Source organism: Populus euphratica, unplaced genomic scaffold (genome assembly GCF_000495115.2).
Source record: "Populus euphratica unplaced genomic scaffold, PopEup_1.0 scaffold718.1, whole genome shotgun sequence".
Taxonomy (NCBI): Eukaryota; Viridiplantae; Streptophyta; class Magnoliopsida; order Malpighiales; family Salicaceae; genus Populus; species Populus euphratica.
The window spans coordinates 1-21217 of NW_011500605.1; the positions used below are offsets into that span (position 1 = coordinate 1).

The 21217-nt window shown below is 34.0% G+C and overlaps 3 protein-coding genes across 3 annotated transcripts; all 3 read right to left on the reverse strand.

Annotated features, from left to right (window-relative positions):
- Positions 1 to 5005, reverse strand: LOC105115630 (condensin-2 complex subunit H2-like). Its single transcript, XM_011012575.1, has 11 exons — positions 4600 to 5005; positions 4341 to 4440; positions 3320 to 3426; positions 3102 to 3244; positions 2579 to 3011; positions 2305 to 2480; positions 2059 to 2229; positions 1874 to 1972; positions 1188 to 1289; positions 935 to 1096; positions 1 to 635 (listed from the first exon to the last, which is right to left on the reverse strand). The coding sequence occupies exons 1-11, from the start codon at positions 4772 to 4774 to the stop codon at positions 363 to 365; spliced, it is 1941 nt and encodes a 646-aa protein (XP_011010877.1). The 5' UTR covers positions 4775 to 5005; the 3' UTR covers positions 1 to 362.
- A 982-nt stretch (positions 5006 to 5987) lies between these two features.
- On the reverse strand, positions 5988 to 8144 carry LOC105115632 (putative pectinesterase/pectinesterase inhibitor 28). Its single transcript, XM_011012576.1, has 2 exons — positions 7108 to 8144; positions 5988 to 6979 (listed from the first exon to the last, which is right to left on the reverse strand). Exons 1-2 carry the CDS (start codon positions 8123 to 8125, stop codon positions 6282 to 6284), a joined length of 1716 nt encoding a protein of 571 aa, XP_011010878.1. The 5' UTR covers positions 8126 to 8144; the 3' UTR covers positions 5988 to 6281.
- Positions 8145 to 12988: 4844 nt separating this feature from the next.
- Positions 12989 to 19549, reverse strand: LOC105115633 (acyl-CoA dehydrogenase family member 10-like). Its single transcript, XM_011012577.1, has 17 exons — positions 19263 to 19549; positions 19053 to 19187; positions 18723 to 18863; positions 18504 to 18635; positions 18121 to 18300; positions 17787 to 17864; positions 17452 to 17571; positions 16555 to 16653; positions 16329 to 16446; positions 15826 to 16070; positions 15506 to 15700; positions 14887 to 15029; positions 14629 to 14713; positions 14341 to 14550; positions 13873 to 14025; positions 13485 to 13589; positions 12989 to 13380 (listed from the first exon to the last, which is right to left on the reverse strand). The coding sequence occupies exons 1-17, from the start codon at positions 19398 to 19400 to the stop codon at positions 13189 to 13191; spliced, it is 2469 nt and encodes an 822-aa protein (XP_011010879.1). The 5' UTR covers positions 19401 to 19549; the 3' UTR covers positions 12989 to 13188.
- Between the last annotated feature and the right edge of the window lie 1668 nt (positions 19550 to 21217).

A 21217-nucleotide genomic window follows, 5' to 3' on the forward strand; every position in this document is an offset into this window, starting at 1 on the left:
TTCAAAAATTCACAGTAAGCAGATTGGCATTATTACATGGCACAAGAACAAAATCATTGTGCAGTTAAATTAGTTGCGTTATTACAAGGGCATTTGACCTGCAAGTCCGTGAAATATTAAAGATATTACACATTCTAGCTTATCATTGTCTATACCATATTTTTGAAACCAGGGCCGGGACACTCGGCTAGGTTACGGGTTGGCAGATGAACCTAACAGCCGGGCCAGGTCTCGGAACTAATTGTCTATGCTCTAGTGATACAAAGTTACAAATAATGCAATAATCACATTGTTAATGCACCAAGCCAATCAGCACAGGGATTGAATAACTCCAGCAATAAAACTTGCTTATGATGCCTTGGTCACCCTGCTGAATGTAAGTCAACTGGCTCAACAACTCGAGATCTTCGCCTCTTCTTACCTTCAGGTGTGCACCTTGTGTTACCATTCTTCCCAAGCTTCGGACCTCCCTTTCTTATCGGTGATTTAACTCTCTTTTTTGACAGTTGAAATTGTCTTCCTTCCTTTTCTTTTTTGTGTCCGAGGAGCCGGACATGGAAAGGATTGATGGCCGTGTAACAGAATGACTCGGTATTAGCTTGACTCCTATCAAAATCAACTTCTCCATTGTTGACCTGAAATTGGAGAAATCATGGTAATTCTTTTGGCATTTGAAAGCAAAGCATATCTATTTCACTCTAAATGACTCCAGTATTTACTTATTGTATCTAACACACAAACTTCGTATGTAATAACAGAAATTTACAGTGTCATTGAGAAAAATGATTTAGAGCTAGTAGCCTACACATTGCAAGTATGAGGCCTGAGAGCAGTTGCTTTGGATATTAAAGGGTACCGGCCATTTATTTTAGAAGCTGTTCTACTTTAAGGTACTGAGTACGCTTCCTAGATTGAAATAGTGGAAGAGAACTACCAGCTGAAGAAGCGCGGAGAAGGTTCGAGCCACATCATGTTTTTCCTGGCCCTTCACAACGTCTGTAAAGGCCATGACATTTTTTTGACTGTCTGTTTCAAGAGAGAGTTTGTCAACAATCCTTTCACCATAGGCATGAATGTCAAATGGCGGATGCGAGTCCTATTAGAAAAAAAATTCACCTTCAATTCAAAACCAATAAGAAAGATTTGAGCAACTAAAGAGCAGCAAAATAAATTGACGTGAAAGTTACTTGTTCTTCCAAGTTTTGCTCAATTTTCTGTTTCCATGATGAAACCCGAGCAGCCAGTTCAGTTTGCTTCTCAGTTTCAGCTATATTGGCGAGCAGAGCATCCTACATATGAAAGGTGGGTAAGCTACAACATACTCTGGCAATAATTGGGCAAAAGATTATATCTGAGAGAGCACAATCAATTCCAAAATTTTAGGGACCAGGTTGATCTCATAATTCAACTCCTACAATCTCTAAAATCATTGCTTTCAAAAACTATGCTTCTATTTCCTGAGAATTTTAAACCTAAAGAGAAACCAGCAAAGTGCACAAATCTACATTGATGAAAGCTAAGTTTCGGAAATTGACATAAGTACATGCAGTGGATTGGATTGAGTATGTGTAAAAGACCTGCAAAGAGAGCAGAACTTATTCATCTTGCTTTTCAAGACAAAATCAGGAATTTATGGAAGGAATATATCCGATAAAACAAACTTTACAGACTACTTTCTAAAAAGAGTGCATGTTCCACAAATATTTGGTGGCAAGTCACGGAAGAATTTTGGACAGGTAGAAAAGTCAATTACTTTACCCAGCAAGGAAATTTCACCCAAGCTACCTGAAACAAATACATGAATATGTGTGCATGTACTATTGCCATGAACCAGGTTAGATTTAGTCAAAAAGTGATAGAAATGCAAGCTTACAAGGTGAGAGCGACATAGATCTTCCAGGCTTGCTTGAGATCTTTGATCTCCATGTCCAAAATCTTTATAGGTGTCAAAGTGAGTCCCGCCATCATCATGCTGTGTAAATCAGTCAGTAAGCAACCTAATAGTTCCTTCTATACTATTGCAAATACAAACTAGAACAAAAACACAAGCCTGCCAACCTTTTCATGAAGAGGGGGGGATGAATCTTCATTCATGCATTCTGAAATCTCTTCATCAGGCAGCCCGAAATCAGGGATCCCAGTGTCATATGCATTGTCTTCATTGTCAATCCCAGAGTTACCATAAGTATCAGGAATATTATGTCCTTCATTAGTAAGAGATTGCCTCAGCTGCAATTGTAACATCAGGTATGATAGGACAATCACAAGAAATTAAAATAAGAACTTTAACAGAAAGACCAATACCTTTTCATATAATGTCGGAGATTGTGTGTTCCCATGTTTTCCAATTTCGTTTTGCTGTGCTTCCCATATTTTGGCAAGATCTGGACTAATAGTACCATGCATCCTTGCAAGTGGAAACAGAGCAGTTATAGAGGTCTTCTCAGCAGATTTTAGCCCATTCCTTCTGAAATCTTTTACTGCTTGTTAAGGGAAATCCAATATGAGTGTGAAGTAGGCATATAACATACTACAGGGAAAACAGAGGGGAAACAAAACAGACAAATTCTTCAACCACCTTTCTTAAAAGGTTTCACTTTTAAGTTCCCAGGTTCATGGGGGTTCAAAGGCTTCCAGGGATCATCATTGTCATCTGAATCTTCTGCATTCTCAGGATCTGAATATCTGTCTTCCATATCAAATCTAGGATTCTCGTCAAAATTATCATAGACAGGAGGGTCAGGCCTGATCTTACAATCATTAACTCCAAAACTGCAACCAGCAACAGGGGATGGCATGGGATTGGCATCCCGATTCTTTCCAAGAGAAGGCTTGTTAGCAGTTCCTCCAGAACGCCTTGCTGGGGACTGAAAGGTCTTACGTATTGAGCTGCCCCTGTAAGGACCATTTTGTGCCTTTCCAGCATCATCTGCTTTCAAAAAATCATTTATGGCTAGGGCATCGCATGGGTCTAAGAGAATAAAATCTTGGTAAAGATCATTGGTGGCTAACTGCAACCATGTAGGAAAAAAAACAAGTGATTTAGATTGGGTCAGAAGCATAAAGCTCAGTATACTATAAAGTGGAAGTACATGGAATACCAGATATGACTCTAATTCCCCACCATCACCACTGGTATCTAAGCAATCGCCTTCAAGAACAACAAGATTTGCTGGCGGTTTCACAAAGTGATAGAAAGAAGCATCTTTGCTGGTTGAAGCATCCAAGCAATTCCTTGCCTCCACTGAAGCATAATGATTTTTTTTTAGCTGTGAGTTACATCGTAACTGCATCAAATAGAGGGCAGAGTTGAGCCTACCTGGGACATCATCTGAGACCCAAAATTGATCGTTTTCTTCATCAGAAACTGCACAGGAACCATTTTGTTTGGTCTGGACAGATGTGCCCTCTGATTGCTCCTGCTGCCTGTTTCAAAAATTTATAAAACCAATTTAAAAATCATTTCCATGGGATGGTACCACAGATTCAAAACTACTCATTATAAGCCTTAAATGGCTTTCCTGTGGGAATATAATTTTTTTTTTTGTGGTGTCTCTTTATTCTTCCTGACATTGACCTTGTTTGTGATCCCTAGTTGAATTTTAGTGGGTTGGTCTGATGTGAGAAGTTATGGGAAAGAGTACAATGAAGAGCTCTGCTGTGAGAAGTTATGGGGAAGAGTACAATGAAGAGCCTTAAATTTGTGAATTTCTAATGACCCGTGTTCCGCAACAATTAATAATTTTCCAGAAAACACGAGCAGGGTTTTGTACTTGACTGTTCCAAATCTATTTATAAAACTCATAATCAGTTAAACTGCCTACTGACAACTTTAGATTGCATAGCAACTAACAGAATCCGCAGTACAGCCTAGAAATTCTTTATCAAAATATAGCAACATATAACTGCACTTTAGTATCCCAGCTCGACTAAAAGGTGACAATTGAATACATTTCCTGTCCTCTCTCAAACAGTAGCCATATTCCCTATCTCTAATTCAAGCAGTGGAAAAACTCTCAAAAAGGACAAGTGAATGTCACAACTATGCGTATCATCATACACAAATTCTCAAGATTCTTAAAACCTCTAAGAGCAATCAATCATCGCAAAACACTCGCTTATCCTGATAAATGTAAGTTTGAACAAAAACACCACACTTTCCATTTGAACTGTATTTAAATTTAAATTTAAACCAAATGACAAGCACCTTAACTATCAAATAAACCCAGAAACGAAGTACTTTACAGACATAAATTCTTAAAAGAACTACATTTCGCATTGAAAAGGAACTTGGGAAGCGATCAAAACCCAACAAAATAGGTGAAAAAAAAAGAGAGTACCTTTTCTGAGATAGGAAGTCCAAAGCATGCAAAACCAAGTTGTATAAATACTCAACCTTCCTGCTATAAACTTGAACTGAACCTTGAAGCAATAAAGCAGCTACATTTTGCCACAAAAACAAAACCCATTAAATCGCTCAACAACAGAACCCTAAAACCACAATTAATTCAAACAAAGCCCAAACCTTTGAAAAATAAAGCAACTACATTCTTCAAAAAAAAGAAACTACAAAATTTGTTTTTTCAATAAAACCCTAACCTTCAGCGAAATTGACGTTACTATCCTCTTCGTTTCCAGCAATTTCACCAGAACAAATCTTTAACAAATAATCTTCAAGCTTTTTTGAAAGATCGACTTCCCAATTGGCTTCTAAATCACGCTCTGCTTGTACTGTGTGGTACTTGCTTGCTTCTTCTTTGTTGTTATTAATCATTTTTTTGAATAATACTTGAACATTTCATTTGGGGTGCTTTCTAGGAAACCCAGGAGTTGGGAAATTTGTGGGTGTTTGGTTGCCTGGAGAATTAGAGAGAGCGTGAAAATATCAAAGAGCGTGAGATTTGACCATTTGAAGGTTCAAAATTTTCGATGACTTTTTTTTCCCGCTGCTCTTTGTTTCTGATTTTAGTTTCTTTTTATTTTGAGTTGTCTTTATTGAAGATTCGGAATCTCGGATATGGGGCTGGTTCGATTGTTATTTATTTACCAGCCAATTTCAATTCCATTTTCAATTGAACCGGGCCCCTTTAGTGTTACCAAGTTAGGGTTTATGAAATCTTCTACACCTGCAGCTGTGATCACCGTTGTTAAGCCTAACCTGATTTGTTGGCTCACTATTTAGCCAAAGTATATTTTATTAAAAAATATATTAAAATAATATTTTTTATTTTAAAAATTTATTTTTAACAATATCATATTAAAATAATATAAAAATATAATAAAAATAATTTTAAATAAAAATAAATAAATTTTAGCCTCCCTAGATAGAAGTTGTTTTGGTAAGACTCAATTAATATGGTGGCCAATTTATAGCCTTATCAATTCTTTGAAAACTCGGTTTAACTTATTTTTTTAATTTATTTTAAAATAATATTATTTTTATTTTTTATTAAAAAAATTAAAATAATATTAATTCAATTTAACTGACAGCCCAAAATCTCGTATCATGTGCCTTTTTAGATTTAATAATATTTGTTGTGATTGCTTGCTGCTTATTTACAAAACTCAACTTATTAAACAAAGAAAAAGGTATGGCAATTAAGTTGTTATTAAAATTTTTAGAAATTATGATAAAATATTTGATGTTAATAATAACGGTTTAGAAAAGGTGGAAAAATCGATGCTCTTCTTCATGTTTTTTTTTTTAATGTTTTTGATATCTATGTATTAATTAAAATTATTTAAAAATATAACAAAAATCAAATGAAAATATTTAATGATTTTTTTTTAATTTAAACGCATTTTCAAAGACAGTACAAATATATTATCAAACATAGTTACTAAAACTTTACAAATAAGACGAACCATGAGAAAATTGGATTAAAGTAAAAACAAAGCACAAAAATAAAATAAAGCACTATAATATTGCACATTATTTTACAAGGCAAGAAAACTACTGTGTTTATTATTAGGCAAATTCTCATGAATGTGAAGCAAATTTCCTATATATTATTGAGAAGTATGGGGAGCCAGGCACCTATAAACCAATAATTTTTGGCAAGGATTATTAGTATACATTTAGACGGAGATGGAGTTTGCTGAAGTAAAATTTCCTATGATATTATGGCTGCCCCATGTCAATTACAAACTTGAGAAGCAAATTGTTTTTCATTATTTTTCAGAATAAACAAGAAGTAAAGGCAACGTATACATATACTGTAGAGTTGAATGCAGATATTTGAAGGACCAAATCATAGCGCGAGTCCGTTGATTTTCTCATTCTACGCACTGATCATGCCAGCAGTGTAAGGCACGCCAGTTTGTGGAATCCATTCATCACCCTGAATGAATTTTGCAGCAGTGTAACCATCAGCTGCCTCTGGTGTAAGCTTTTTGATGCCAGCCCATTTTACTCTGTTGGTCTCCACTGCACCTTGTCCCTTGTTGTCGTACTCGGAATAGAATAATGTATTCAGGCCAAAATTACCCAACCATGGCAACCAACCTTCAGGAGCAATCAAATCATCAATATGAGATTGCATGACAATAGTCCTGGACAGCTCCCTCCATGGCCGCCCAAGATAGGCCTTGTTCTGCAACCTGACAGGAAAGTATTTAGGGTCTGCTGTGATCGTGCAGTTTTGGATGACGAAGCCAGTGGGCTCACGCGTCTCGTTCCTTCCTTGAGCTGTGACGATGCACTGTTGGTTTTCCAGCGGCTTCCTGACGACCAGTTTGCAGTTTTGGAAAACAGCAATAGCATCGCCAAAGATGAAGTCAATTGTGCCTGTGATGGTGCAGTCACGGTAGAATTGGCGCTTGGTGTGGGCATAGAGGGTGTCTTGGTAACCATCTATTTGGCAATTGTAGAAGACAGACATGTCAGCTTGGACTCGGAGTGCCACGGCTTGGTGTCCTATTGCTCCGGCAGAGTTCTCAAATCCAATGTCCTTGGCCATGAAGTGATCTCCAGATATTGCTGTATGGTTACAAATGAAAAAGCATTATTAGAGAATAAACTTCCAGATATTAAAGCTACTCCATGTATTTAATGAGCTTTGTTGTCCTTTCTATGGCGGCTCTCGAGGCAAGGATAGCAATACTTACAAACTGTTGCGGTCTTGAATGTTTGGACTCCATTAGCATAGTTGAGATTTCCGGTGATCTTGGTCTTTGTTGGGCCATCACCAATCATCAGAACATGGGTATGGCTCCTTGCGAGGCTCACTTGCTCCTTGTAAACTCCTTCCTTGATGTATAGCACAAAGGTTTCGTTGTTTTTCTTGGGGATTTTCTCGATGGCCTCGGCAATTGTTTTATATTGACCGCTTCCATCCTGAGCCACAATCGCATCGGCCTTGATTGTTGCAGGAGTCTCTTTGAGGAGTAGCATCCTTTTTCCACCATTGACCCACGAAGGAAATTCATCATCAGCTTCTAGGAGTCTGCGGCTCGTCAGTCCCGGAATGTTCAAATCCTTGAGGATGGAAGTGACGCCATCAACCATGGCTAGGCCATTGCTGGTGAGCTGACTAGAAGCCATCAAAAGCTCCTTCATTTTCTCCCCAGCTGAACCCGTTGTGTTGTCAAACCCGTCCAAACAAGTCCGTTGATACGTGATGGTAGCGCTAAGCCAGACTTTAAGGTTATTTACATACTCGTCGAACTGGCTAGCCTGGAATGACTCTATAAGATCAAAAGAATGCTCGAGTTCAGCAATAGCATCGTCCATCAATTCACGGCAATTATCAAGAGCCTGGCTAGCCATCGGATCCTTGGCCAATTCTTTCAATGTGGTGGATCTATTGATGGCATTTTGGAGAGCTTCAATGGTAACCTTGAAACCAGCCTGGACAAGCTTCGAAGGATCGGTTGTGTTTCCCGCAGCTTTTGAGAGGCTTTCTTCACAAGTTTCTCTATAATCTGTGGGTTGGCAAATAGCTTTGATAGATTTCGATGTTGTCGATATCTGCCCCTTAGGAGAGCTTTCTTGCTTCGAATCTCCATGGCTGCCACCGATTCCAACAGCCACGGCAACCACCATGGCTACCAGGATTATAGATGACACACCAATAATGGCAAACTTCTTCTTTCCGGCGTTGGAACCATCATTACTAAATGCCATCTTCTTCAATGAAGTTATTAATGTCCTGAGCACAAAACTAAGACACTGAATATTATAGATCCAAGGTACGCCTATATATACACACACACATATACCTATATTTCACTGCTGCTATCTACCATAAAAACAGAGGCTCCAGTGCCTCTTAGGCCCTAAAAAATGTGAGACACCCCTTTAGACGAGGAGGAGCGAGGGAGGGAAGGCAAAAATAGGGATGTTCAAAATCCTGTTGCCTTGGGAAACGTGAGGTGAGAGAGGCACCCGCCAAAAATGAAGCAGAACTATTTTGTTAATACAAATTAACGGGTGGGTAATCTCTTCCTCTCCTTCATTCTTCACCATAATTATTAAAGTATCGACACCATTCAAGGTAAAACTTGCACCTTTGTTAACAGTAACATGGCTTTTAATTTAATATTGTTATGATTAAAATGGAAGAAATTTTGGAGCTACATGTAATTATAATGGTTTGTATTTAGATTATGTTTCTTTTTATGTTTTAAAAGTATTTTAAAAAAAATATTTTTCTTTTTTGCTTCAAACTAGTTTTTTTTATTTTCAATTTTTTTTTATATGTGATGTCAAAAATAATTTTTTTAAATTTTTTAAAAATATTATTTTAATATATTAAAAAAAATTAATTTAAAAATAATTATTGTCACACTTTTAAATACCCTCTTTAAAGAGAAACTAAATAGAAAATTTTTATTGTGGATGTTGCACTATTCCTTCAATATTTATTTTTTTCATTTTAATAATCAAACTGTTTTTTCTTTGTTATCTAATCATGTTGGTATCATTTTATGTATTGAAATTTTTTTATGCTATGGTATTTGCAAAGTGTCTAGAAATATCATGTCATTAAATTAATATTAAAAAATTAAGTTTAAGGTTATAATTAAAAATAAAATTTCAAGAACAATAATCAAAATTAACCAAAAAAATAAAAACCTTTTTTTTTCACTTATAAATAGTTACAAAAAACTTCAATTTGATATTATTTTAAAATTTTATTTTCTATCTTAAACTTTGTTTTTGTTTTTTTCATGTTTCACTTTCTTGATGATAAGAGAGGAGAGAGAAAGTTGGATAAAAAAAGTTCAAATAGTCACATTTCATCCATAAAAAAAAAAAAAAATCTTAATGTTAATGTATTCATCCTAAAAATAAAAGTTCAATTAACATGGTTTTTCTCTAACATACCAAAAAGAATAAATTAGCCTCAAAAAATCTTATGATTCAATTTGATTATTTAGTTTTAAATTGATTTGATTATTTGGTTTTAAATTGATTGTATAGTATTTCCAGATAAATAAATATGTGTTTTTTAAGGTTTTTAGAATATATTTAATATATTTTAAGGTAGAAAAATGTTTAAATTTGAGTTTTCAAGATAAAAGAAACTCAAATATTAAATTTTTGATCTCCTTCGGTGATTAAAAATGAACTAACAAAAACATTTTTCTTTTTGTATTATTTTTTTCTCTTTAATCTGATTTTTTTAAATTTATTTTCCATTACTACCCTCTCTCTCATTTTTTTAGATTGATAGGTTTAACTTTTTTATAAACAGTAATTGGTATTTTTAATTATTTATTTAACTTCATAATACATTAAAAATTTGTTATAATTTATCTCTAAATTATTTTTTAAATTTAGATTAATCATTTATATTTGCAAGATGCATTTAGAAAATCATATGTAGTTCTTTGAACCTTTAAGATTTTTTAAAAAAAAAACCTACAATAAGAAGAACAACCAATGCAAAAATACAGGAACATTACATTTATTTTTTACTTCTTAATAGGAAGTTAAACTTTAAATTTTATATAGTTTTAGATTAACATTAACATTTTTTTATGATTTTTTTTAGATTAGTTTTATTAAGCACATATATACATGTTCTTTTCATTCTTTAAATAAAAATTTTTATAATGTTAAAAAACATATCTATAACGGTGACGTTACAAATTATGTGAAGCAACTCTCACACACTTTTTTTTTATATCATTACTAATAAGATGTGTAATGATTTTTCTATTAAGAGAACTTTTATATATATATATATATATATATATATATATATGACACAATCAAAATATTGATATATTCTCCAAAGTACAGGAGTGTCGAGATAATAAATAACTTGGTAAAACTGGGGTCGAACCACGGGGAGGTTAATTGTATAAATTATAAATAACAGCAATATAACAACAACAACAACAACAACAACAACAACAACAATAATAATAATAGTAGTAGTAATAGTAGTAGTAATAATAATAATAGTAATAATAGTAGTAGTAATAATAGTAGAATAAGAAAAAGAAAAAGTTGATGAGAACTCTGAGATGAAAGATCAATATAAGAATTAAACAATGATAACAACAAATGTCAAGGTTAAAAGATCTACTAATAGTATTTCAAAAAAGTATAGTATAAACTCTTATTACTCAAATTGAAACCACACACAAAGAAGGTTTCAATCAGATTATAAATTATTAACATGATTACATTAGTTATCTTATTCGAATAATGCTAATACTTGTAAATATTGTCAAGTATTCATGATTATAACTTATGTTAACAACAAATCAAGTTCCTTTCATAGCACAAGTATAGGTTATACCATACAGTTGGGTTATGAAAGTGACAAATATTTGTTGTCCCAAGTGTTATACAGCATAAATCTAAATTAATCATTTAACAAACAAAGTATTAAAAGTGAACAAGATAACAAATACAAAACATGTTAGTATTAAATATTAAGATTCATGCTGAGTTTACACTATACTTATTCTTACAATATTAGTATAACATTTTCACCTTGACATAATAAACTTAACTAAATATAATAAAAGAGAGAAACATAAATAAACAAAAGAAAAATATAAATAAGATAAAAGTTAACTAAGTAAAGGAAATGAATTGAAAAGCATGAACAAGATATTAATGAAAACAAAATTTAAGTATTACAAAAATACAAAGAGAGAAAGCTAGAGCATGATCTTGATCTAGAAACTAAGATGCCTTAATGCATGACAAATGCCTCTTTTTATAGGCCAAAATTGAAAATTATTGATTTGATAACTAATTGATTAATAGGTGTCTAATTCTTGACTTGGTGACAATCCTTATCTTCTCTTGTCTAAATAAAATGTCATTGATAATGTCAAAATTTGAACCAGATCTTCACATGAAATTGTAGGAAATTGTCTCAACTTTCTAGAAAAAAAATTGAGATCATTTGAACTTCTAGAACTTAAGATATGAGTTGAATATTGAACAGTGTCTAGGCTCTAGAACAAATTCAGACTTCTTTGTTGTTGCTACAATTTGGACTTGAAAATAACATTATTAAAACCAGACCTCCACATGAAAGTTGTAGGCGTATATCTTACCTTTTCATTCTTATAAAACAAACCTAAATTCAAGATCTATAATTCTAAATATGACCTAATTACCGAACAATATTCTAATTTGGACTACACCAACATCTCTTTTCTAAGTCTAGTCATTTATTTGATCTTTCAATTTCAGTACTTAAACTCATCAATCAATCCTTTCATTTATGTGATAGACCTATATTTAAAATAAATATTTACTATAAATTAAATATATTTTATATTATTAGATATGATATTATAAAACATGTTTTAGTTAAGGAGTTATTAATATTTCAAGTGCAAAATGATGATATAAAACCTTGATAAAAATACACTTTTAAGTACTAATCAGTATATTTCACAACTTTTATTTGAAATTCAAGAATATCAACTTTAATCTTATAAATTTCAAAATTCTCATTAAACATGTGAGATATACCCCCTACTATATATACCTTTAAAAACATATCTAATTTTAGTTTTTTTTTCTCATTAATGGTTTTATTATTGAAATCAAAGTTTGTATGCTAGTTATGAACATCTTTTGCAATCTAAGAGTCATTACAGATCTTCATCATTCTCGTTAGTTTCAATATAATATTTTTTATTTTGAAATCTCTTAGAGATCCCAATTAAAAAATATTTTCTCTTCTCATTCTTCTAAAAGAAGTTTTTAAAATTAGTTATGGATTAATAATTTTCTTCACAATCCTTTATTTTTCTCTTTTTCATCTTTTAGTAGATGAAATAATTCTTTAATTTATCTTTGCAAGTTTATCCTGAGTAGACAAACTAATCCTATAATTTATTTTTATATGTTTTTTATTATTAGTTTTAGAATATTTTTTTCTCAATTAATACCCTCTAACATGAGGATGACTTTCTAGCAACTTTAATAGCACGTTACAATTAAACATTAAAAATTATCAAGCTTTGGTACCGGTATACATAAAAACAATAATTGAAAGATAACAAGGATAAAAACATAAAATCTAAATGAAAAGAGTTCTCATGTAAAAATTCTAATTCAAGATTTTATAAATTTTATTACAGATATTTACTCTTTTAAGAATTTTCTTTAAGTACAAGTTGAAAATCTTATTTAACTAGTCATAGGACAAATTAAAGATGAAAAAAATCACAAGTAATTATAAAGTTATTACAGCAATTCCTATATTAAATTAAAAAAATAAAATTATCAAGTTTAATATTTTTTATTTCCTATAATGCATTATAGAAAGAAAAAAAACTAGAAAAATAGTTTCCTAGAACAAATAAGTTTTCTTAAAAATTCTCGTGTCAGCCTTGCAGCTAAAGTATCTAAGACATTATAACTGCATGGAAACCCTTAAGACCGCAGCCGGCGCAACAATGGGAAACAAAAATCTCAAGTTCAAATTTGACTATTGAGTAAAGAAAATTGCATGATCAACAATATAAAGTTACTGCATATAACAGTATTCAAGTGCGAATATCATTGGAAAAAAATGAAGCATACCAGTATGATAAACACCAAAACTGCGAAATAAAATTCACAGAAACACTGATGCAGTTCGTATCAGAATAAATAAAGAACTCATTGTATCCTTACATTATTGCGATGAAAGTTCGTCCAAGTCTTCTCATACTTCCCACACAATTTTTAGTTATTGCTCTTTGTTTTCCTTTATTTGTTTTTTAAAGCTTAGCTCTCCGTAATTCCAACTTGGCAATGGTACCCAAGTGAACTTCATCAGGGCCATCTGCAATTCTCAATGTTCTTGAAGTTGCCCAAAGATGGGCCAAAACTGTGTCTGATGATACGCCAGCTGCACCATGAACTTGCATTGCCGTGTCAAGAACCATGAGTGCCATATTTGGAGCTGCTACCTGCTCCACATTATGTCAAACCATTTTACTCTATTTATGTTATGGATGTTTGATGTAAAGAGAACGATACCATGATGCATTTCAAATTGAAGAGCGATAATTACCTTGGCCATAGCAATGGTACCTCGGGCTTTTTTGTTTCCAAGCCGATCAAGCTGATCAGCTGCCTCAAAAACCAATAGTCTGGTCTTCTCAAGCTCTATTCGACACTGCATGAAACAGTAAATTACACACGTTAGATTTTTAGGCAGAACACCTAGATGAATAGTTCTGATGAAGAGGAACGTAAAAGGCATGCAGCATAAGCCATGGACAAATTTCTAACACAGTAACCAAGGTCTATTTTTTAATTCAATACTGCAAGGGAAGGATGGTGGTCCCTTTCTTTAGATTGAACGACCGGTTTGTCATTTTCTTCAAGTGACTCGGAAGATATTGTTTTCCTTGCAAAAAAAGGTATCTGACAAAAAAAAGTAAATGAAAAAAAACTACCCTTGCAACATCTGAACGAAAAGAACCATGCTCTGCAATCAATTTTCCAAATGCTTTTCTGCTGAGAGCTCTTTGAACCATCATCTGCATGCCACGCTCGGAAGCACCTATCAATCTCATGCAGTGGTGCAATCTTCCAGGGCCCAGTCTACCCTGCAAGAAATTCAGGACATGCTATTACTGACATAGCAAAACCTCGGTGTCTGCAATGTGAACACACACTGTTTTCTACACAGATCTTGTCCTCATAAAGAGGGTCTACACAAGCATGTCTCATAGTTTGTGTCTACTATGGAACTGGTAGTATGACTGAAAAGTAGGTAAAACTTTTGAATTCAAAGTTTAAATCATAAGCACAAGGTGCCTTGCAAATTGATTGAACTTTTACAATTAAGCCAAATATGAAAATCAGCCAGTACAAAATTCATGTAATCCATTCAGTTACTTCGGAGCATGCACCAACTTTACCTGTGCAATCTCAAATCCACGCCCTTCTCCCAGTAGAATGTTCCTTGCAGGAACACGTACATTGTCGAATACAACTTCAGCATGGCCATGAGGCGCATCGTCGAAGCCAAAGACCATGAGTGACCTTTTTATGTGTACACCTGGAGTCTGAATGTCTACTAATATCATAGACTGCTGCTTGTGATTAGCAGCAGTGAAGTCTGTTTTTCCCTGCGCATAATTCCACACATTATTAAACAAAATGAACAACTGATTTAACTATCCCTGAACTTAATTATCAGAACTAACCATGACTATAAGAACTTTACACCTTGGATCCATTGCGCCACTCGTCCACCATTTCCTACCATTAATGATGTACGAATCCCCTTCTCTGTTCAAGGAAAGCAAATTCAATTACAGTGATAGATAACTAAAGCTGAAACTCAAAATTATCTGCATACATCACATAAATATCACTCCTAATGATTAACCTTGCACCAAACTTTAAACTTTTGTGCCTATCTACTTTGATGTAAATGGTATCCCCTTTTCAATATATGCTACCTTTTAATGGAACACTCAATATTTGTTGCATCAGATGATGCAACTTGTGGTTCTGTCATTGCAAATCCAGAGCGGATCTTTCCCTGAAGCAATGGAACTAGCCATTCGAGTAGCTGTTCTTTATTACCATAGCGCAACAATACCTGAATAAAGAAGTATGGTTGCTTAAAACAAGCATGCAGAATTACAGTAAATAATTAATGCAACAAGCACACATCCAGTTGTTAATATCTTGAATAGAAGGGAAACAATGGAAACAAGAAGAGGAAGCTTTCTTGATAGTTATCCCTGCATGCAATTCCTATTGGTTACTATTCTTTTGATTTGGTGCAGGTTTTAAAAGATTTTCAGATACACATTCTTTCACTTATTACTAACTTGACGAGATTGAAACCATGCCGCTCAAAATACTCCTAACTAACTCTCTTCAAATGTGTTTTTTTTTTTTACATAGATCTGATTACATTCCCAAGTTTTAGTGTTGGAGAGAATATCTCAGAATTACTCATAGAAGCTGAGAATACATGCACTCAAAGATGGAAGGGAAAAACATGCGGTAGCCCGTAGTCACATTAATAAATTGTTCCCAGACTCGATAAAATCTGAAACTAAAATTTACCTCCATATTTCCAGTGTCGGGTGCACCACAATTGAACACCTGCGGTGCCCAAACAGAACGACCCATGATCTCACAAAGGTATCCATATTCAAGGTTTGAGAGGCCCGCACCAAGGAACTGATCATGCTCACCATTAGAAACCATGCGACTACTTTCATCAAATAGTAATTTTTTAGCTCTTTCAGCACTATCAAACTGCAAAAAAAGCACAAAAGTTTGCAAGAATTTCATGATTCCAATCAGTCTCTTTTACACGAGTTAAAAACAGCAACAAGACTACATAGAGAAACAAGGAGCTCAGAAGGCAGAAGCAGAAATACAGGTATCCATAAGTTCCACAATCCTTCTTTCTTAGCCAGCTCCTTTAAACTCTCTTCCTCTGGGTGCACTGTCCAACGTGAAGAAGACTGAGCAAGTTTATAGAACTCATTTTCCATGGGGTAAATGTGATCTTCCATAAACTTGATTAACTTGTTTCTCAACTTTAGGACCTTTAAACTAGGAACAAACCTCCCACTTTCATTCCCTCCACCAAATTGTTTCATGTAATCTCTAGCAACTGGATCTGGGTAGTTAAAAGAATAGCCACATAAACAACGAAAGAAATCAAAATGAAGGGAATGCTAACATTGTGTCTGAAAACCCATGATGATATCAATTAAACTACCATGTGCCTACCCTTAGTCTACCTGGTGGTTAATCAATTATTGTGATGGATTAAGGTTGAATTATGCATCCCTAAGAAGAATAATGTTCCTAAAAATAACTGTCATGTGTAAAATAACAAAATCTCTGGACCAAAGAAATAAAAAATTGATTCTACCAGGAGGAGGGTGATTAGGAAGCACAGATTTTCTTGCAATATACGCCCATGCAGAGTCTACAAGATCATTAGCTTGCTTTCCTGCATTTTGAGCACGCTCACCTCCCGAGGCATTGCCCTACAATGTCACGAGGACAAAACAAAATGTTAATTTATCGACTTCCACTGATAGAGCTTTTACCATAAGCTTCACACTAAAACATGAAGTTTTATCTTAGAACAATACCATAAGCCAACGACTGTATATCCCTGCAAGGATTGCTGCCCCACGAAACATAGCCAAGGAAATATAGAACTTCCACACAGCAGCAGGCCATGGTTTTCCCTAAATTGCAACATTTTCAGATAAAAATCTATAAATTATCTATCTACCATGAGCATTTACAAAACAAGCAAATTACGAAGAGCAAGCATTGAGTAGCTTCATAGTTGCATGAGTGTAAAGCATGCCAGAATCAATAGTAACAAGCATTCATGTCATTCATTGATACAGAAACATTCAAAACATACACGTCAATTTCTCCTACTTCTAATCACTAAAAACTAGAGTTTTTAAACATTTACCAGCTTTCTCTACAAGTCACTAGATCTATTTCTTAAATATTTACCACACATCTTGTAGTTACCTTGATATCTTCCCAAAGGAAATAAATATCCAAAGAATATGTGTATATGACACTTTTAAATGAGAACTTCAAAATATATTGTAGGTCAACAGTCCTAGGAGACTAGAGACATGCTGGAAAGCCTAGAATCAATCCTGCCTAGGATTCATGACTTAAAAAGAAATAGAATTCACAGCTGTCTGTCAGTTTCCTTCAGTTTGCAATAGCAAGTAGTTAAAGTGCTTTCAGAAAGTCATAAGAAGAAATAACTGAGTTTTTGGCACAGAATGCATCATTTGCAAAATCTAATATGTTCAGTTTAGTTGCATTAGCAACACGTACATTCATATTTGCTCAATAAAGTACACTCATATCTTTCTGAACCAACTACTAAATTCAATTTTCAAGAAACCCACGAAGAATACATGTCCATATAGTTTGATTTCCTTGCAAAGAATCATATTTGAACAATGCAGAAGGATAGCAATATTAAATAAAAGTTTCACAATGGGTTTTACAGATGCAGAGCAGTATTCTGCCAGATATTCTGCTTGCGAAGGAATTCCTTCTGGAATTCTGGTAAGTTCAAAGCCTTTACCCACTTGTTGATTTTCATGGTTAATATCCACAATGTAAGCCTGCCAAGGAAAATGAATACAATCAACTTAAAAATGTTGCTTAAAAGCTAAAGAAAAAGTATTTATCCTCTATATTTTTGTCGATCATACCCAAAGCATAAGAAAGGAAAGACTGGCATCTGCACCATAAGGTAAAAAAAAATACAGGGGAAATACTCTTTCCATAAAAAGAAAAAAGAAAAAAGAAAAAAGAAAAAAGAAATTTGGGTCAATACCAAACAGCTGTACGCAACATCAGTCATCTGGTTTCCTAATGTGGATAATTCCCAGTCGAGAATACCAATTACTCGATCCTGCACATCAAGAGTCAGTTTAGATTCCTGATACCATCTACAATATTCATATTTCAAAAAGATTTATAGCAATGGAATTGCAAACACAATAGAATCATCTAAAGCACTAATCTCACAGCATTTCACATCTCTTTACCATGTTAAACTCCCACCAAATACTTTAATCAAACATTCAAGTACCTCACTGTCCTCAAACAAAGATGAAATATATGGATTTAGATTTTAAAAAGAACTAAAAGCATTTACAACAACAGACCTCAATGGGATGAAATACAATATTATCAATGCGAAAGTCCCCATGAACTATTCCTTCTCCTGAGGAATCTTCACTAGGAATATGTTGCTGCAACCAACGAGCCAGCTCTAACATCTTTGGATTACTCGGATACCTACTATCACCAGTTGATGCAATGTATTGTTTGGTCCATCTCTCTACCTAAATAGGCACAAAAAAATAATTACAAAAATAACAATCATAAGAACCACCATTGTGTGGAAAGCCAATAGTAAACTGCCCTTCAAGCACCCCGTTCCAAATCAAAACACCGCCTTGACTCAATTTACGGTGCTGGGTACTAGTATGTATAAACTATGAATTAAATATAGACGAGCTTGCATATTGAAGGAAGATCCACCCACCTGTCTTTTACAATAGTTATCTCGCCGTCCATATTTTCCTAAACCAATAGCATCCATATCAACAGAATGTAAAGCAGCCAATACTTTGGCAGTTTCTCTATAAATTGCCTCCCTCCTCTCCGGCGCCAAACCCTGAATCAAAACACGATGAGCACAAATCTTCAACCCCTCAAGCTCATATTCCACAACGCAATCGAAATTATATACATAAAAAAATACCGGAAGCTTAGGATCCATGAAAATGCGTCCTTCCAAAAACTCCATGATGTAAAAATCAGTTCCAATCACACTCGCATCCATACACCAACAAAACACTTTGGGAACTGGAACTTCAGTATGTTCACCAAGCGCCCGAAGAACCTGTCATGAAACGTAAAAAATAAATAAATAAATAAATTACTCCACAGTTAAATTTTCCCTGTCATTTCATAGCAGTCAAACAGTTCCTAAAATTTCAAATTTTCCTTCAATTTCTCAGAATCGCAGCAATAACTTTCCAATCAATCAAACCAAAACCTAAGTTTTTCTTTGCAACCAAACAGACGTTACCTGATATTCTCTATCCACGGCATGGGCAGACTGAAGCAATTTACCAGGCGGTTTCTTCCTCAACACGTAGCGTTTCACGGAACCTCCATTTCCCACTTCCAGTAAAAACGTCGGATTCGATTGTCCATGTCCAAACTGAAATACACACAAAAAATCATATTAAAAAAGGTTAAAAAAAGATTGGTAAGAGTTTAGTAATAGTGTACTAACCTGTTTGACGGTGAAGGTTGAAGCTGCAGGGGAAGGAAAGCCAGGGACATGGACAGAGGCATAGCGGAATAAAGAGTCGTGATCGAACTGGTGAGCTGCTTGAACTTGGCCTAATAAATCATACGTACGATTCGCCATTTTTAATTTCTTGCAATTTGGAGAAGAAAATGAATGACGTCCGTGCGTCTGTATTTATTAACGGTTTTCTTCTTCGAAATCCACGCCATCATTTTGTTTCGTTTTCTTTCCACGTGTTTTCCTTCATAGCATACTGTGAGAGGACATTTTGGAACATAGTAGAATTTGGGAAAAAACTCTTTTAGGACAGTATTTTAATTTCAGGAAAGAAAGAAGAAATAAAAAAGATTTTAATGTCACGTCAAAGCTTCGAGTGACATGCGGTATCATGGAAAGAGTTCAATGAAACCAGCCCACAAAAACCATTTTTTCCTCTATCTCTCATAGGATAAGACAACTATATAATAAAATAATACAATGCAAAAACGTGGAGATGATATCTGCATTTCGAGAATCTCAAATATCATGCAGATATGATAAGCACAGTATTTAATAAGAAGAGAGAAAGAAAATTAAAGAAAAAAATAGCTAGAGTTAGACTGAAATTTTGATAATGATATTATTGTTAATGTTAATAATATTTTAATATAATCTAACAATGTTAAAAAAATTTACATGAACAGTCTAAAAATAAATAAGCTTTATTATTTTTAAATAAATAGTAAAGTTTACTTCCTCCATTTTTTATGACATTCTTTGATATTATTGTATTTATTTTATTAAAAAAAATTTAATGATCTTTGAGGTGCTATCATTAAAGTTTTGGTGTGCTTAATTTTTTTTATTCTTCTCTCCCCTCCTTATAATTTTAAAAAAATATAAGAAAGAAAATTAAAAAAATAATAAAGAGATTTCATAGTCATTGCGAAACTCCAATAATGATATTACTAGTATCATTGGAAAGATTTTGACGAGACAAATTCAACAATATTAAAAAAATTATAAATAATGAACAGAGTGCCACCGGAGTCCGCCAAAGTTATCGGGATTCACTTGTTTTTAGGTTGTTTGTGTGGCTTACTTCAGTCATTTTTAGTGATCTTTCTTATCATAAAATTCATCTCATCGAGATTTTTTTAACAATACTAGTAATGTCGTCATTAAAATTTTGGTATAACTCTATAATTTTTTTCCTTCTTTTCTCTCATTTCTCTTTATTAAATGTTGTGTTTATCAGATTTACAATTCAAAAAAGACACAAAAGTTTTACTACGCTAGAAAACATGAGCTACAACCACAATCTAAAAGTGAGGACACCTGCTGTAACAGTGTCAAATGTGCATAAGGTGCACGCTTTGGCAGGCTGCAGTGCCTAAGAGCGCTAGTAGCCATGCCAACAGTGAGAAAAATCATCAGTGCAGATTTGTGTAGTTGTAAGTTCATTAAAGAAAAAATGGTGGTGTTGTTTGTTTGATGAACATGAGTTGGACGCTTGAATGTCCGAGCCAAGTAAGAAAACTCATCACAATGATATATTGATAAAAACATGGGATGTTGCAGAATTTGACAGCGCATGCATTGGCAGCTTACACGCGAGATGCAAATTCAGCAGCATGTAATGGCTTGTGTAAGTTATAGGTTCGAATTGACACGATCTGAAACTTGAATAAAGGATTGTCCAAGACATAGGAGTGACTTAACAGCTGATGCAACAAGAATTAGTAGTTGGGGCTGCCAGGTAGATAGCCAAAATGTGGGTGAAGTGGTAGCATCATGATGGCAGAAGGTGGAAGCATAACTAGGGTATTCTTCAAGTTGTTGAGATCATGGAAAAGTAATTGTCCCATCACTTACTGGAAAATAAACCATTAAAATCATAGAGATCATGAAGGAGAAAGCGCCCCACTATATTTTTAAAAATAAAGATTATGATTGTG